Raw genomic sequence first — 18,580 nt, 5'->3', positions numbered from 1 at the left:
ACTAACAGTGGACAAGAAAGCAAAAATAATTACTCCTTTGCCTTTTTCTGCTCTTATTAATGTTCAAAGATGAATGGAAAAACAGATGCAGATGACGATGCTGATATTTTCCTCTATAAATCACTGATGGTGAAGTCAATTTTAGAAAGCTACCATCACCCTAATGATGACCACTAATTCAATAGGCACTTGGAATTGAACCAGCAGCTATCTTGACTTACATGGCAAAGCAAACTGGGAGAGTGGGGACTATGTTTACTTCAGCCCACTTTCTTCTGCCAGAATAAAAAAGCAGAGCCACACAACAATAAATGAAACTATTCTGGAGTGTTCAACTTAATGATCTTCTGTTAAGCTTATTAACTTTCAGAGATTTATTTACAGATCTTTAGAAGCTGCACTCCAGCCAATTTTTTACTCAGTCATAAATGGAAAGTTTCAATGAGTCATGGATCAATTCTCAGGCAGACAGGTTACATCATTCGTTAATTTTACAATCCCACGTGCTGGAATCATTCATACCACAACAGCATGAGCACTATAATGTCAGTAGTACATTCAGAAAGGAAACACCGATACTTTTCCAGAACAAAAAGATTCACAGAATTTTAAAAACAAAGACTTTTTTTTATTGTCACAATTTGCTTCATAAATTAATATGAATACAAACATAAATTTGGAATAGAAGTAGGCTATTTGATTTGTTGAGTTTAATCTGGCATATGACAAAATCGGGATTGTGATCTTTACCTTCCTCATTATTCCCTAAAACCTTCAAAATCCTTGTCAGTCAAGATCTATTTCACCCAGCTTTAAATTTATTCAGTGACCCTTTCTTCACTACTCTTTGGGAAGAGAACGTCAGAGACTAACAATATTCAAACAAAAAAAAGTCTTAAATGGGAGACATTATTTTTAAGCTGTGTTCCCTAGTTCTAGTCTCTCTTATAAAGGGCAAAAATTCAATCAGCATCCACTCAAGTCAAGTCCCCTCAGAACTGTACAAGTTTCAATACAGTCACCTCTCATTCTTCCAAAAGCTAGTGTACACAGACCCAACCTGTTTAACCCTTCGTCACAAAGCAACTCCTTCATTGCAGGAATCATTCTAGGTGAGCCTTCTCTATATTGTTTCTAACAAACATTTACTTTCTTAAATAACAAGAACAAACTTTTACACAGTTCTCCATTTGTGGTCTGCAAACCCTCTTAAAGAAGACTGTCAAGTGATGTTAAGATTTCAGATGTTACAATCAGGTTAGGGATGAGTAACTTATTTGAGTAAAACATAAATTTTGCAATCCCAGACACTTAAGAGATAAAGCCACAAGAATCCATAGATTTTAAACAAACAACATGGACTTTACAATGCAAGGTTAGAAAAGTAAAATGATAAACTATATACGTGCTTAAAACTTTCATTTTACATTTAGAATATACACAGGCTAACAAACAGTGGTCAAACATCCTCAGAGTGTGTCAAATTATACATGGTCAAGTCAGATGCTTTGGATTTTCAGCAACCCATCCAGGCAGAAACAATCTGGGTCACTGACTCTCTTTAAAAAAAACTTTGTTTCTTTCACAAGGGTTCCCAATACTTCACTTCTGACGATCTGTACTTATCCTTCCTCGAAGCTACTCCAGCATAGGCTGCCTCAGTGCTTGTTCATATCTTGGTCATTCAATCGCTTCTCTCAAGACTACATTTGCACGATACCACTGCTCACAAGTGCCTAAATACCAGCCCAATTTTAGTCTCTTCACCTTATCAAGCTGGTGCTGCCACTGAGATCCAAGCTTATTGGCTCTCTATTCCAGTTGAATCAAACTGCTCCCAAAGATCACACCTGTCTGGGCTCAAGATTGCACTCCAGCATCTAATTATTCGCACAAGTCCAGCTGTTTAGTTGCCCTGGTCATAGCTCTGTTGACAACAGGCCATCCTTTGCTTCGACTGTATAAGCCAAATCACAGCAGCATAGTGGAAAAATTAAGTCACCTTTTAAAACTTTTTCTTGTTGAGAAACTGACCAAAATGCACACTAATAATCATTAAAGTCAGTGACCAATTGAAATACTTCAGGAGTCCCTTCAAAAGGTGGAACATTTGTTCTTATGTCACAGCTTTAACTGCACAGGTTTGCATAGTGGTTTGACTATTTTGCCATATACAGTTTGTGTAACATTCATATTAAATATCAGTGATGCTATAAATATATTATATTTAAATATATTATGGTTTTCCAGAAAAACAAGGTTTGTTGTAAATAAAGTGGCAAACCAAAAGTGAAATTAAACCAAATTTCTTCACATTTTTGTTGCCACATTGCACTGCTGAAATTTACTCCAAGTTTTAACTGTACCCTTCCAAAACACCTTGTCCTTTCTTTATAATGTTTATTTCAATAAAAACAAGAATAACCTGCAAACCTGAGTTTGTGAAAGCCACTTGCAGCTCAAGGTGTATTTAGGAGCTGAACATGACGGATAATCTGGAGGAAGTTCAAACTTCAACGCAAGAGGTGGCAAAAAAGAAACTGCATATTCAATCAGGTCCTTTTTATTCTGCTTTTCGTCACCTGAATCAAGAAAAAGTAATTCTCATTATCAGGAGGCACTTACATTAAAATTTGCTAAACCACATGTGCTTCAAACTTTACAGTTTTGACAAATCATCATTTTCACTCACCTTGAACATTTATTTTGAAGTCTGGTGGCAGTTCCAAACATATGCTTATTTCTCCCCCTGTAGCAGATTCTGCCCTTTTAAACTCATCCTCCTCATAAATACTAGCAAGAGCCAGCAATTCATCATCCTGTTCTTCTTTATCTCTGGCAGACATCTAGATTTCTGGGATTGGAACAAGATTTTTTTAAATAATGAAAATTGGTGCCAAATAACTCTTTATGATTGCGAGTAGCTACCTTAAAATCAGATTTTCAACCCATCCTCATTTTTTGTTCATGTGGAATTGTTAACTGAAAAGGATATTAAAAAAGTTTTGGTAGGAGAGTTGAGAGAAAAATTCCCAGTAAACAAAATCAAGCACTTCAGCGCCTGAGAACAGTCTGAGTGAAAACCCCTTATAGTGATAGGACATCAGAATCAAGTTTGTTGCCCCTGTGCCCAAAAAAAGGTTTTCGATAGACAAGTTAAATGAGAGGTAAGAAGGTGACAAATGGAATATAAAGAGGATAAATGAGGTCATTCACTTTGGCAGAAGGTTAGAAAGTCTGGATTTCTTATTGAAATCTAACAAACTACCAAATACTATTATTCAGAAGGATTGGTATTGACAGGTGTTACATGAGAAATGCAGTGCTGGTGTCTTTTTGAAATTTTACTCAAGTTTTGCTATATTGTTTACAGTTGTGATCTCCACATCCAAGGAAAAACAATGTCTTGTAGGTGATGCAAGGATATGTTACATGGATTCCTATGATGAAAAAAAATTACCCTACGGAGGTGAGATTGAGTAAGACAAGAATAAATTTTTCATGGGAGTTGAGAAAACACAAATGGAAAATGATCTCACTGAAGAAGATTAAATTATGAGAGGGCTCACCAGTCTGGATGCTGCAAGATTAGACAATCCAACTGGAGCATCCAGAACTAGAAGTACATAACCTTAAAGGAAGGGCTCAAATGATTCAAGATTGAGATCAGGAATAATTTCTTAATCCAGAGGTTGAGAATCTTTGGAACTCTCTAAGCCTATTTTCAAGTATACATAAGGCTGAGTATGCCAGATTTTTACACTCTGCAGGAATTGAGGGACACAAAAATTAGTAGAGTTGAATTTTAAGATCAGTGATAACCTTGTGAGATGGTCAGAGAAACAGAGTTAGCGTTTTAAATCTGGCAACTCCTCTTCGGAACTGTTCTCAGATCGCCATCATCCAAAACTCTCTTTTACTACGAATAGTGGAGCAGGTTCCAAATGCTGTATGATTTACTCTTATTTCTTGGTTTCTTCCAACTTACACAAAAACAAAGAGACAATTTTCAAACATTTCTAGCTTAACATTCATGCAAGAAGGTAAAAGTCAACATGTTTGCTGCTTTTTTGCGATTATCAATTGAATTCCAGATCAGTAAGCAAAGTGATTAGAATGAGTTTTGTCCATTGACAATTAATACAATGGGAAGGGAAATGCACATTGCAATGCAGCAGTTTCAACACACTTACTTAATAGTATGGTACAAATTTAAAATATAGCTTTTTGGCTGTGGTGAAGGATGCTATTAGGAAATAAATTGAACAATCTTAAATTTGCCTCCAGCCAACGTGTGGACAGCAAAATAAAAATTACACTCAGCTTCAATCACCTACTTCCCCTAGGTTTGCTGCTCAGCAAAATAAAATCTGACTACCTTGGTAGGTGATGCTTTAATTATTTTCAGCATGAATTATCTGTAGTTCTTTTAAGAATTGGTTGAACTATTCAAATCTTAAACAAACACACACTACTTTATGGCAGTGGCCATTCCGGGAGCTAGTATCAATCACGATTCATTAAGAGTAGTGAATCATGCAATAGCAAATGAATAGAAGAGAAAGCAACCAGGGTTTTTACTTTTGATCTCTAGGCCCAGCAATACCAACAGAATGGGCATGGCTTGACAACAATTTTGATGTCTCTCCCTGCACTGTTTTCCGACCGCAACACCAAAGTTTGCAATCAAGCTTCATAAGTTAATAAGTTGTGGCAATTTGGATAAAAGTCTAGAGATGGATTAGCATACCCACATTTCCCATCAGACATTGGTGTCTAATTGTGAGACTGATGACAGATTATGCTCCACCCTTCTAGCACTGACACCCTTTTCTCAAACAAACCATTAAAGGTATTAAATGGACAGAAAAGTATCAGAACAATTTCACTGAATCAATTAACGTATTTTCTGTCAGTCACACAATAAGGTAGTTACATTCAGAATGGCAACACCTTGTGCATAATTGAGTGTAGAGTGATACAGTGTAATTGCCCTGTTTTGCAGATACTTCTAATCACCCGTTTGTTAGTTATGACAAGTCTAGGGCAGGTGGGTTGAACCTAAGTGATAATGGGAACTGCAGATGCTGGAGAATCCAAGACAATAAAATGTGAGGCTGGATGAACACAGCAGGCCCAGCAGCACCCCAGGAGCACAAAAGCCGACGCTCGGGCCTAGACCCTTCATCAGAGAGGGGGATGGGGTGAGGGCTCTGGAATAAATAGGGAGAGAGGGGGAGGTGGACCGAAGATGGAGAGAAAAGAAGATAGGTGGAGAGAGTATAGGTGGGGAGGTAGGGAGGGGATAGATCAGTCCAGGGAATCCCTGGACTGACCTCTCCCTATTTATTCCAGAACCCTCACCCCATCCCCCTCTCTGATGAAGGGTCTAGGCCCAAGGTGTCGGCTTTTGTGCTCCTGGGGTGCTGCTGGGCCTGCTGTGTTCATCCAGCCTCGCATTGTATTGTATTGGGTTGAACCTAAGCTTTGATTCGCTTACTACCAGTTAACATCATCAATTATACAGAGAAAGGATAGAGATGATTTTCCCTGAAGAATAACGTTGTTATATCAAATTTGCAACCGAGGCCGGTTGTTTGCAGAACCATTAAGAATTAGATCAAATTGATTAAAAACTTAAGTATAAATTAAAAATAAGTAAACATTCATATTGTCATATGTTGCTTTTGAATAACTGTCATTCTTGATGAACATGGCAGATGATGTAGCAGAATCTGAAAGTAACAAAGAATAGAACTTTTAAAAATTAAAAGTTAGATTCTGTTACTACTGGTAGGTCATTTTGTTGTGTTTTAATCATAGGTGTCCCAAAAAAAACATGTTTGATTTTAATTTGTTCAGGGGATCTGGGTGTCACAGGCTGGGTCAGCAATTTATTACAAATCCCCAATTATCCTCAAGATGGTGGTGTTAAACTGCCATCTTGAATTGGAGCAGTCCATTTGCTGTTGATACATTTAATGATGCTATTAGAGAAAGAGTTCCAGAATTTTGACCCAGCCAGAAAGAAGGAATGGTGCTACATTTGCAAATCAGGAAGATTTGGGGCTTGGAGTGAAGTTGTACTTCATGATACCTTATGTACCTGCCAGCCTTATCTCTCAGTGGCACTGGATATGGATTTGAAAGCTGTTGTCAAAGGAGCAATTTCTGCAGTGCATCCTGTAGATCAAACATACTGCTGCCACTGTGCATGGGTGGAGGAAGGAGTCACTAACTGTGGATGTGTTGCCAAACGGGCTGCTTTGACCTTGATTGTATCAAGCTTCAGGAGTGCGGTTGAGCAGTATTCTTCCAGGCAAGCAGAGTGGAGCATTCCACTCCACTCCTGACTTACATCTTGTTGGGATTTAGAGGGACATGGGCCAAATGTGGGCATATGAGACCAGGTCAGATTGGAATGTCTGGTCAGCATGGCCAAGTTGGATAAAGGTTATACGTTCATGCTACATGAGTCTGTGACTATATCATGAACAGGCTTTGGGGAGTCAAGACATGAGTTTCGTTCACATTTAAACAAATACTGTAAAGAAGATCAGGAGCTACATGGCTATGGAGGATTCCAAAATGAGTGTTAGCAAATGGTTTATCGATAAGGAAGTATAGTCTGACAGTACTGTTGTTGATTCCTTCCAACACTGTTTTGATGATTGAGTGTAGAGCAATGGGGCTGTAATTGCCAGACTGCATTTGTTCTGTTTTGTAGATATTTCTAATCAACTTGTTCATGTATGTTATGACATCCTGGAAAGGAATAGAATAGTAATTTGTCACTTGTACTTTTACCAAAACAAAATGCAGCGAAAAATGTTTGTCTCCATACTCCAGTGTCTATATTAATAACAGAAATCATATATATAAAGAAATTAATGCATCATATCACATCTTCACCCCCCCCCCACCCCCGACTTATGGGCCTCAATTGGCAGGAAAAAAAAAGGTCAACCATATGCTAACCTGTCATCACAAATCCTTCAACGCAAGGAGCAATCCCATGAATCTTGTCTGGACTGCCACCAATACAAACACATTATCTCCTAAATCTTGAGGCCAAAAGCATATGCCCCACTCTAGACATAGTTCATCAATCCTTTTTGTCGCAAGGCTTCTCCTGCTTTTAAGTTCCACCCATCTTTCAGTAAACACCAACTTACCATTTGCTTTCCTGATTACATTCTGTATCTGCATACTTGTGTTTCATGTACAGAAACATCCAGCTCCCACTGTACTACAGTATTCTGTTGTCTCTCTCCACTCCCCTTTTTCTGTTCTTTCCAAGGTGAATGAACATACATTTTCTGTATTATTCTCCATCTGCTAATTTTTGTCCACTCATACCTGTCCATTTGCCTTTTCAGACCATATCCTCTTTACAACTTGCTTTCCTAGTTACATTCATTAGGGTATAAAATTCAGGTCCTGCATTAAGTTATTATAGATTTTGAGGCAACCTCCATGGTGACAGACAACTCCTGAAGAGAAATTCAAATTTATTGGAAAGGATGATGTATTAAGATTTCATATTTTTAAAAACCATAACTGCATCAAATGACTAAAAACAATTGACTAAACGGTACTGCCTCGAGTAAACAACTTATACAAAACTATCAAAACAAACAAATCAGGATCACGTCTCGAACAGCTCGCTGTTTCCAGTGTGTTGTTTACTTGTTACTTTCCTAGCCTGTTAACTCATAACCACTGAACTGTCTTTCATTGAAGGTACAGAATAGGCAATACAGTATTTTCTTCTTCTAGCTGGACAAATCTTCCAGCCTCTTGACTTATGAACTCAGATGCTTGATAAATAATAGAACCAACATTTTATCTGTTTATCGTGCACGTTAAACTAATTCTACCAGGCAGGGGAGATAATGGCCTAATGGTATATTGTTTGACTGATGAGCACTCAAAATGCCACGACATAACAGACTACGAACCGAGTGCAAGTAAATGGAATTAGTGTTTGGTGTTTATTGATTGGCATAGACGTGTTGGGCTGAAGGGACTGTTTCTATGTTGTATGATTCTAATGCTATGAGACCCAGGTAAAGTTCTGAGGACCTGGGTTTGTATCAGATGGTAGAATTTGAAGAAAATTCTGGAATTAATAGTCGAATAAAACCCATGTAGTTGATTGTTGGGAAGGCTCACCTGCTTCACAAATGTCCTTAAGGGGAGGAAACAGCCATACTTGCCTGGTCTTGCCTGCAATTGAATCCAGACCCAGAGCAACATGACTGACTCTTAGTTGCCTAAATAATCCTAATATAATAAATAGTTGGATGCTCCAGAAACAATTATTGTTAAGTTCCATTAGTTACAGAGTGACCAGCTGAAAATGATCCATTTACCTCAACTCCAATTTTCCATTAACTAATAATATATCCATACGAATACAGCATGAAACTATGGCTAAGTTGAATTTCTTTTATTCATTCACAGGTCTTAGGCAGTGCTAGCTGGGCCAGTATTTCTTGCCCAGCCCTAATTGCCCGAGAGGAATTAAGAGTAAACCATGTTGCCAAGTGTCTGGATTCAAATGCAGGCCAGACCGGGTAAGGATGGCTGTTTCCTCCTAGCTCAGCAGCCAGTTGTGTCACCTTATTGAACGTTTTTTGGAAATCTGAAAAGTTAATGATTCTTCAGCAGGGGGAGGTAGTTGCTTTGTGGCATTATTGCTAGACTATTAATCCAGAGACCCAACTAATGTACTGGGGACCCAGGTTCAAATCCTTCCATGGCAGATGGTGGAATATGAATTCAATCAGGATCAGGAATTCGTCATCGTCAGCAAGCACTAACAAGCATGATTGCTCACCTGCAAAATTCCTACAGTGCAACAGATGTAATTTTTAAAAAATATAAATTTTCCCAATGACAGATGTAAGATTAGCTGACATGTAATTTTTGCTTTCTGTCTCCCTCCTTTCTGCATGAAAACTGGAGTTTTGAAGATTAAGAGGTGACTTGAGAGAAACACAAGATCCTGAATAGTTTTGAATGGTTTACGTGGAAAAGAGTTATCATTTTGTGGGAGAGTCCAGAGCTAAGGGTGACTATTTAAAACTATAGGCTCACTCATTTAAGATAAAATAATTTATTTTCCACCTCAAAGATTCCAAAGTCTTTGGAATTCTCTTCCTTAAAAAGGTGGTGAGAGTGCTTGAATTTCTTTTGAAGGTAATGGTAGTAATTCTTCACGGGTACGGGAGTGAAAGGTTATCAGGGTGGCAGGAATCAGAAGTAATCAGATCAGCCAAGAGCTTTGAAAACAGAGTAGGCTCCAAACAGTGGCCTACTGCTGCACCTAATCCATTGGTTCTTGCAGTATTGCATTTCAATAGGACAATTCCAAAATCTAAGGATTGTTATAACAGTTAAATCATGTCTACTACTTCTGCAATCACTTATGTAAGAGTCTACATCCTGTAGTCATCAAGTCTAGGAGAACTGACAAACTAGAGCATTGCTGAAAAACAAAGACATTTTTCAAAGCTTATCATTGTGCACTCATCAGGACAATTCACAAGAATATCATAGTGAAGCTAACATTTATGCTGCACGAGAGGGGAGTGCTGTTTGTTTCAAAAGTTGTTTGTCAAGTGGTAGAGGTGTTGCTGTGGAAAATACACCCATTAATGTCAGTCAGTTGACAGCAATATTTTATTTAAATTAGCCAGATAAAACAATGTTGTGTGTTCAAACTCAACAAGATAGGTGAGAACCATTTGCTGATACATTTTTCACGGCACAGTCAAACTGTTGGGTTTAAAATGTTAAAAACACTGTCACATTAATAGGTGCATTCCGGGTACAACGCACCTACCATGGCCCACTTGCCAACTAAGCGTACCCATGTCATACATTATTAATGTTGGTTTCCCATTGAATTGTTACTCTTGCAAATCATCCTTGTGAATGCAAGATGGAAAGGTTCAACTTTTTGGTGACTTTTTTTCCCCCAAAAACACCAAATTTAACTTTAAAATATTTTGAAAATTGTTAATGAACATAATGATAGACGTTTTAATGATTATTAAAATAAAACCAAGAATCATGGATGCTGGAAATCTAAAACAACAACATAAATTGCTGGAAAAATTCTAATTCTGATTAACTTTCACTGGATTCAAAACCTTGACTCTGCTTTCTCGCCATAGGAGCTTCCAGGCCTTAGTTTCTTCAACAATTTTTCTTTCATTGTTGAGAATATTAAAATTCGCCAACTGCCAATCCTTACCAATTCGCGCGCGCGCACTGACTCAACACTATTTCCATTCCTTCACTGTCACCAGGTCAACTTCTGAACTCCTTCTGAATAGGAGTACACCTACACCACACGACTGCAACAGGCCAATTTGGGGTGGACAACAACTGGTGGCCTGACCTGTGATGCTTACACCCCAAGTGCTTCCCCAAGAGGACAGCCAATTGTCATCTCCCATCATAAATAGCTGAGCGAATTCACTGTTAAATGACGGCAGGCAAGTGCGATAAAAAGAAGTGGCGATAACCAGAAAGTGAAGTCTGTGGCAAAAGATAGGCAAGATAAAGGCTCGTGTTTATTACACGGGAGGGGGGGGGTGGAGAAAAGAGAAGAACTGTTCAGGTTCGTTAAATTCAATTCCAAAAGACCAGAACGGTAAACGTATTGCCACGCAAATATGATTGCTAAGTCAGCAGTAGCAACACCCCCCCCGTGTCCATGGCAGCACCTCCACTGCGATCAATCAACAGTACACCTTGGGACTCACCATAGCAACCTCCATGCACCATGGCCCAATTCGCACCAGCCCATTTCGGACACTTACTTCCTTAAGGAAGGGCAGACGAGGGCGGCTACAGCCCTCCCGAAGTGACCCAGCCGTCACGTTAGACTATCAGGGGGTACTTACCATGGACCAGCGACTGACCCAAAACTCGCAGCACCAGCATCCCACGAAGGCCCTCCCAAACGCACCACAGCGCCTTCGCTGCTCGCCAACTTAGCTTTATATGCAACAAAAAAAAGACCCTGGGGTGGGGGGGAAGAGTGGTAGCACCCAGTATCCGGGCTGTTGGCGGTGTCAATATGGATGGGTGAATGCTCCGTTCCCAGGTATCTCCAGTCTCTGCTTCAGTCTGTTTGACGTAACCTTACAGACTCCCCCTCCTACCCCCAAAACCCGTCCATGACGTCGGCGGAGAATGCCGTACACGTTAGTGCGCAACAAAGCCTGACGTCACTGCCGTCTGCGAGTGACGCCTGAAGGAGTCCTAGTGGACAGAGCGAGAAGGGACTAATTCTCGCGATATTGGAGCCGGCTGGTGTTGCGCGAGAGTCCATCGCAGTGGGTTGAGTGTGCAACAGGGGCTCTTCAGTCAGCAGAAAGACGGTAATAATACAGACGGTGGCAAGAGGCGTCTTTGTCGGCTACCCTGTCACACTTTAGGAGAGAGGAGAAAGTAACCGGGGACGGGTAGGGGAGGGGGGGTGAGTTTGTCTAAAGGAATCGGCCGGGACAGGTTCACAGTGTTATTCGAGTTTCTCCGCAGCCTGGGCTTTGAGCTGGAGATGTCTGTGGTCGGCTTCGATGTGGGTTTCCAGAGCTGTTATGTGGCCGTGGCGAAGGGCGGCGGAATCGAGACGGCCGCCAACGAATACAGCGACAGGAGTACCCCGTAAGTAATGGCCGTGTGACGCGGGACAGCGCAGGAGCGAGTGAATGTGCCGGCTGGTTTGAGGCCTAGTTTCTATCCGCCCCACCCCCAGCCCAGATAAGCGCGTGGCCGGACTAGGATGAGGCGCTGACTGACATCTTACTCACAGCCCCATGCACTTCGCCTTCTAGAATCTTCCTTCCAACTTCTGTCGGTGAACAGTGGCACCAATATTTTTTTTCTTCCTCCAATGCCTTTGAAGTATTCGGCTTTCTTTGGTCACACTGAACGGTTGTATTTTAAATCAGCAGATATTGAGGTCTTAAGACTCCAAGTTATAGTGCGCGATACCATTACTCTTGTTTCTCTCTCCACAGATGCTTCTGTTTTTATTTCAACAAATATCGTGTTGCTTTTTCGACATTTCAAATTTAAAAGCGTGTACTGTATTTGGATTGTGTCTATCGCCTGCAATGACAATATTCTAAGCATTATTTTAATGACGAGTAAAAAGTATTTGGTTTTCTAAATCGATTACTTTTTCCCTGTATTTGCAGAAGTAACTACTCAAATGTCTTTATTTTAACAAGTAATGTTTACACTATAGTTGCTGTTAATTCCTACTTGACAGGCTGTAGTTACTTGATACTTATGTATGACATTACCTTCTCAGCAGACACTCTAAGATTGATCACTTAAACAGTGTTGAGCAAATGCTAAATTGAAATAATTTATTTCAGTAAATGATGTGATCCCTCTTCAGACTGAAATGTGTATTTCTGTCTCTGCAAGCATTACTTGACCTGAGTGAGCTTTTGAAATCAAACTTTCAGCCACAGTGTTTAGTTTTCAAATTGTCATCATTCTCCCCCTCGTTTACATTTTCCTCCTCATTTTCCTGCCTGGCTGAGCAACTCTGAAATTATCAAAAGTATGTTGAGATGGCAATGTGCAGTATTTTGTTTGATTTGATATAATATTGTTATTCCCAGTAACGGTTAGTTTTTATTTAAGCTGCATCAGAGGAAATTAATCAATTTCCTTTAAACATACAAAAATCAGTACAGGCTTTTCGGCCCACGATGTTGTGCCGACCTATTATCCTACTCTAAGATCAAACTATCTTGCATATCCTACATTTTACTATCCTCCATGTGCCTATCCTAAAGTGTCTGACTTCCGCTATCGCTGCTGGCAGCGCATTTCACGCACCCACCATTCTGTGAAGAACCTACCTCTGACATCTCCCCTACACCTTCCTGTAGCCACCTTTAAAATTATGCTCCCTCGTAATAGTCATTTCTGCCCTGAGAAAAAGGTCTCTGATTGTCCACACTATCTGTGCTTCTCATCATCTTACACAACTCCATGAAGTCACCTCTCATCCTTCTTCACTCCAATGAAAAAAGACATAGCTCCCTCAAACTTACCTCATAAAACCTGCCCTCCAGTCCAGGCAGCGTCCTGGTAAATCTCCTCTGCACCCCCTCTAAAGTTTCCCCATCTTTCCTATGAGGTGACTGGAACTGAACACGATATTCCAAGTGTCGTCTAACCAGAGTTTTATAGAGCTGCAGCATAACTTCATGGCTCTTAAACTCAATTCCCCTGCCAATGAAAGCCAACACATCGGACGTCGTCTCTATAACCCTATCAAATAGGGTAAGAACTTTGAGGGATATATGGATATGGACCCCAAGATCCCTCTGTTCCTCCGGTCTGCCAAGTATCCTGCCATTAACCGTGTATTCTGCATTCAGATTTGACCTTCTAAAATCCTTTGATTATTCATACTGCTGACTACCTCTTGAATGCTGTGTTTCCATCCTAATTCTAATTGATCAGCCTCTGACACATTGCCTGCATCAAAAAGAGGAATAGCAGTGAGCTGTAGTTTGTTAATTGGCATTTTTAGCCAGTGTCAACCTTTATTCACATCTTTGCCTCTTAAATGGTTTTATTTTACAAATGTTGCCAATGCCATTGTGCCTACTACTCTGGTCAATTTTAAATTGCTTAAGTTGCTTGCATTTACCTGAACAGGACAGTTAGCAGAAGCTAGAAAGAGAGTTTTATTTTAATTCAAAGACCTCTGGTAATTGACCCAATTGCTGCAGAAAATAATTTTTCTCCAAGTGTAATCCATTATAAACTTGTGAAAACTGGGCTATAATTGCATCTGGTAATGTTAATAGCACACACTTTATAAATGCCTTGCTTTTAAATGATCATTTCTGGTCATATAGGGGCAGGGAAAGTAGATGGAGACCTATGACACACAATCCTGAATCTGTGTTTACTGTGAGCAACTGGAATGCTACCCAAAATCAGCTTTTCAATATTTTTGAAAAAAGGAATGCTTGGTAGATGGCCACGAAACCTTGATGCACAGTACTTTTGAAGTTGATTTTTGTTTGCTGCAAAGTCAAAATCAGTGCAAATTTGAGTTTTCCATAGCTCTTTTGAAGAAGATAAAAGAACAGATTCTATCGAGATAAGTTGCACCAGTTGAGGATGGCTTGCACCTGCTGTTAACACATGGTTATGTCAACAATTTGAGGTAGCTCTACCCAGGTGACTGTCATCTGTAAAGTATTAATAGATTGTCATCTGAAATTTTGATCCATAGTGAAGTATCTCAGTAGACTTATCACGGGACATAATTTGTTAACAGGTTACATTGTACAAGTGGGTTTATCTGGTAGTATCTGCATCAGGGAAAATTGGCAAGTAAGAGGGTACTACATTTTCCTGCATCTCCTGACTTCCTAAAGCCCGAGGGCATTACTGATGGTGCCATTGTTACCCTCCAGGTGCATAATTACAATGTAATGGCTTTTGTGAACAGCAAAAACTACATTCCATTAATGTGCAGGATAATAAAGTGTGAAGCTGGATGAACACGGCAGGCCAAGCAGCATCTCAGGAGTGCTCCTGAGATGCTGCTTGGCCTGCCGTGTTCATCCAGCTTCACACTTTATTATCTTGGATTCTCCAGCATCTGCAGTTCCCATTATCACTCATTCCATTAATGTGCAGATGGTTTATGTATAGAAACACAGGACCATGCAGGTGATTGCCTAGTTCCTATGTAGCACGTATAATTTGATTTCGGAATCCTCTGCAGGCTGTTTGAAAAAGAAAACAGTGGAAGAATTGTTTCCTCAAAGAACAAGGTTTTTGGAGCCTTTTGAATTGCAAGCTGTAATACAATTGCACAAGTTATAAATATGCACATGGCTGACAGGAAAATTCAACTTTTTCCATGAGCATCTTAAAGCAGCTCATTAGACACTGCACAGTTTGCTTCAATATTAAAATGTAACCCATTAGGATTTCTATGTTCATATCTGATGCATACTGCACAACTTGATCAACCAGTAAGATTGAGAAGATCCATCAACAGTGAAAGGAAGAAGGGAGTTCTGAGGAAGGGTCATCAGACCCAAAATGTTAATTGTTTTTTCCTGCACAGCCAGACCTACTGAACTTTTCCAGCAGCTTTGTTTTTGTTCCTCTGTTTGAACAGTGAAAATGGGATTGATTAGGGCCGTCAATGGATAGTATGTACATGGATTTAAGTAAGGATTTTGAAAGGCTGGTCAGTTAAGTAAAAGCCGAAGGGATGCAAGGAAATTTGCTGAGTTGAATCCAAAATTGGCTCAGTGACAGCAAATAAATCACAATGATTGCATGTCTTTGCAAATTGAAATTTTTTGATGTTCCACACGGTTTAATATTGTCCTCCTTTTTGTGTGAGTTAATGGTTTGGACTTAACTGTGAAAAGCATGATTGGGAATTTTGCAGAATACTCGAAAAAAGACATTGTAATTGATGGTCAAGAGGATTGCTGTCAATTCCAGAATGATATCAGTGGTCTGGTTGAGTGGGCAGAAAAATGACAAATTGAATTAAATCAAGGAAAACAAGGTAATGCATTAGAGTGCATATCCAAAAGGCCTTCAGAAGATAGCAAGGTAGGTAGATGAGATGGTAAAGCAGGGATGTGGAATGTTTTCTTCTGGGTGAGGCATAGAATACAAAGGAAGGGGCATAATGCTGGAACTATAAGAAATTATTTGGACTACAGCTGAAACCTAGTTGATAGATCTGCATTTGAGGAAGGACCGAATTGTTCCGGGCAGTTTGGAGATCTGCAAGAACACAGTCAGAGCTTGAAAGTTATAGTACGAAGAATGATTGGATAGAGCTGTTTCTCATCAAAATAGAGGATGGTGAGAGGTGACTTAATTGGGGGACTTGAAGAGAGCTGTGAAAGGAAAAGAGCTCCTTAGAGTTTGGTTATCAGGGAGTATTTCGGGTGAATGTTGGAAGGATTACAGGGGGGCGTAAGGACAAACGTTTTCACCCTGAGGACGGTGGGTACCTGGATTTCCTCCTTATTTGGTGTGGCAGAAACCCTCGCGTCACTTACAAGGAACTCTGGTCTGTATCTGAAGTCCTGTAACCTTAAAGATTATGGAACAGATGTTGGAAGGTAGAATTAAAATGAGTGGCTAGCTTTGTTTTTTAACATGCTGTCATAATGGGTTGAATGGTTTCTTTGCTGTGCCATAAATTGTCTGTGGATCTATGGGCAGTCTGGGGCAAAATAGGACCTTGACAGATGGTGTATCTGCCAAAACAATTCTGTAACGGGCCAACTTATATAGAACACAGAACAGTACAGGCCTTTTGGACCATGATGTTGTGCCAGCCGATGACTTTTGAGACCGTTCTTCTCTATAGGTTTGCTGCTGCTTGCTGTGAATTGATGTTCACAGTCAAATTTGAAGAACTTCCGGGGAGATGTATGAATGGGGTTTTTGTGATGAGAAATCTTTGCCAAGAGATATACCATAAGGTTTGATGCTTGGTCTTTTGTTGTGTACATTGATGGCATAGACATGAATATGGGAGGTATCATGATGTAAGCTCACACATGAAGTAGAAATTAGTGTAGTAAGGAGGCAAACCTTAGACTGCGTAGGTAGGCTGATTTAGTGGGAAATGGGATTTACTCCTAAAATGAGAGGTGATACATTTGAGAGGACTAACCAGATAGATGAGCACTTGTTGAATGGCAGGACATGAGGACGTTCAGAGTATCAAGAGACTTTTTATACATGTCTATAGAACCTTAATGGCAGCAGAACAGGTAGATAAGGTGTTAAGAAAGCATATGGATACTTTCTTTTATGACTGAAGATTGTTGAATGTAAGAGCAAAGAAGTTATGATGAAGCTGAAAAGCACTGCAGTTCCGATTGCCGCATAATAGGATGGATGTGATTGCACTCCTATGCAACTAGAGAGCGTAGGTTCAAGGTGAGAGGGGAAAGATTGAAAAAAAGAACTAAGGGGCAGCTTTTTCACAAGTGTGTGTATGGAATGAACTACCAGAGGAAGTGGTGGATGCTGGTACAATTACAACATTTAAAAGACATCTGGATGGGTATATGAATAGGAAAGGTTTTGCAGGACATGAGCAAAATGCTGACTATATGACTAAGATTAATATAGGATATCTAGTCACCGTGGACAAGTTGGTCGGAGGGTGTGTTTCCATGCTGTACACTTGTGATTGTACAACTAAATAGATTCACCAGGATGTTGCTTCGGCTGGAGCAATTCAGCTATGGAGAGAGACACGATGGGCAAGAATTGTTTTCCTTCGAGCAAGGAAGACTGAGCAAGTGTTCTGATTGGGGTGTTAAAATGTTTTGAAGGTCACACAGGTAGGCAGGAAGAAATATTTCCCCTTACTAGGGGGCTTAGTAATCGGGGGCACAGTTTCAAGATTTAGTGGGGATTGAGGACACACTTTCACCCAGAGGGTTTTGGGTGGTATCGGCATGAACTCTGAGGACATTCTAAGAATTGTTTAGATGAATACTTAAAATGCCATGATATCCAGTCCGAGGGCCAAAGTGCTGGGAAATCGGAATTAGAGTGCACTTGATGACTGATATGGGTGTATTAGGTCCAAATGCCTTTTTCTGTGCTGTAAAAACTGATCTTCAGGTATTCGTCCTTTTTTAATCTTGTGACTAATTGACTGAATTTTGTCATTAAGTTTATGAACTATTGCATGATTGTTCTATGCATTCACATACATTCTATACATTAATTGAATTTATTGGATAGGCAAATGTTATATCCTTTAAAGCATCATGAATTGTATCTATTAATGGCAATGATCCAACCCATTAAGTTTTATTGTTTTTGTCATGTTACTGTCCTGTGATGCAAACATGAGCTGCTTGGCCTGCTGTGTTCATCCAGCTGTACACCTTGTTATCTCAGATTCTCCAGCATCTGCAGTTCCCACTATCTCTTGTACATTTCCAATGTGTTATATTTTTCTTGTTTTTGTTTCAGAACTTTCAGAATTTTGTACCAGTTAAGTTAATGTACTATGTGAACAGATTTGGATTTGTGCTTGATTTTCCTCCTCATGCAAAAGTCATAAAGAGAAATGGCCGTTTTCGGAAGGGTTGAGTTGTGGAGTCAAGAAATTTCAGTGAGAACTTGCAATGGCTTCTGATGGTTTGGTTTATCATTCTTAGTTTGATCAAAAAGCCACAGCAATTATACATTTACAGAAAGTGTACAAACAGACTAAAATAAAAATTTATACATTTGGAGGCCAAAAGTTGAAGTCTTGTACTCGTTAGAGAGACACTATTTTGTTCGCACTAAGAGCATGCTGATTGGCTGGTCCATCATTGTCATAGACATGCAACAAGAAGTTACTTATTGACCATAAATCTCAAACCAGGCAGCTGGATTTTGATTGGTTCAGATATTGCTATATTCACATGGCAGAGTTCTCCACTACCCCTATTTTTTTTTTCTGGAAAATAGGATTTAATGTATTAAATACCTTTTTTGATAGATAAAACAGGGTCCTGAG

At 39.8% G+C, this 18,580-nt stretch overlaps 2 protein-coding genes across 3 annotated transcripts in view; one reads left to right on the top strand and one right to left on the bottom strand.

Moving 5' to 3' along the window:
* LOC125458532 (E3 ubiquitin-protein ligase RNF14) overlaps nt 1-11,240 on the bottom strand; it is a 30,984-nt gene extending 19,744 nt beyond the window's left edge. Inside the window, exons 1-4 of one of the 2 annotated variants that reach the window (XM_048543886.2) lie at nt 10,920-11,240; nt 3,823-3,983; nt 2,693-2,854; nt 2,434-2,582 (exon numbers count right to left, since the gene is read on the bottom strand). In XM_048543886.2, the coding sequence (XP_048399843.1) occupies nt 2,434-2,582; nt 2,693-2,846 (303 nt within the window). In that variant the 5' untranslated portion in view covers nt 2,847-2,854; nt 3,823-3,983; nt 10,920-11,240. The remainder of the gene's footprint in view (nt 1-2,433; nt 2,583-2,692; nt 2,855-3,822; nt 3,984-10,919) is intronic. The other variant, XM_048543888.2, reaches the window with a different exon arrangement.
* Nucleotides 11,241-11,266: 26 nt separating this feature from the next.
* The window catches only part of LOC125458531 (heat shock 70 kDa protein 4-like), a 72,416-nt gene continuing 65,102 nt past the window's right edge, over nt 11,267-18,580 (top strand). Inside the window, exon 1 of the mRNA XM_048543885.2 lies at nt 11,267-11,685. Coding sequence (XP_048399842.1) covers nt 11,579-11,685 — 107 coding nt within the window. The 5' untranslated portion in view covers nt 11,267-11,578. The remainder of the gene's footprint in view (nt 11,686-18,580) is intronic.

The sequence above is a fragment of the Stegostoma tigrinum genome, chromosome 13 (assembly GCF_030684315.1).
Source record: "Stegostoma tigrinum isolate sSteTig4 chromosome 13, sSteTig4.hap1, whole genome shotgun sequence".
Lineage (NCBI taxonomy): Eukaryota > Metazoa > Chordata > Chondrichthyes > Orectolobiformes > Stegostomatidae > Stegostoma > Stegostoma tigrinum.
The sequence above is the reverse complement of the archived record's forward strand: the minus strand, read 5'-3'. Positions and strand labels throughout refer to the sequence as shown.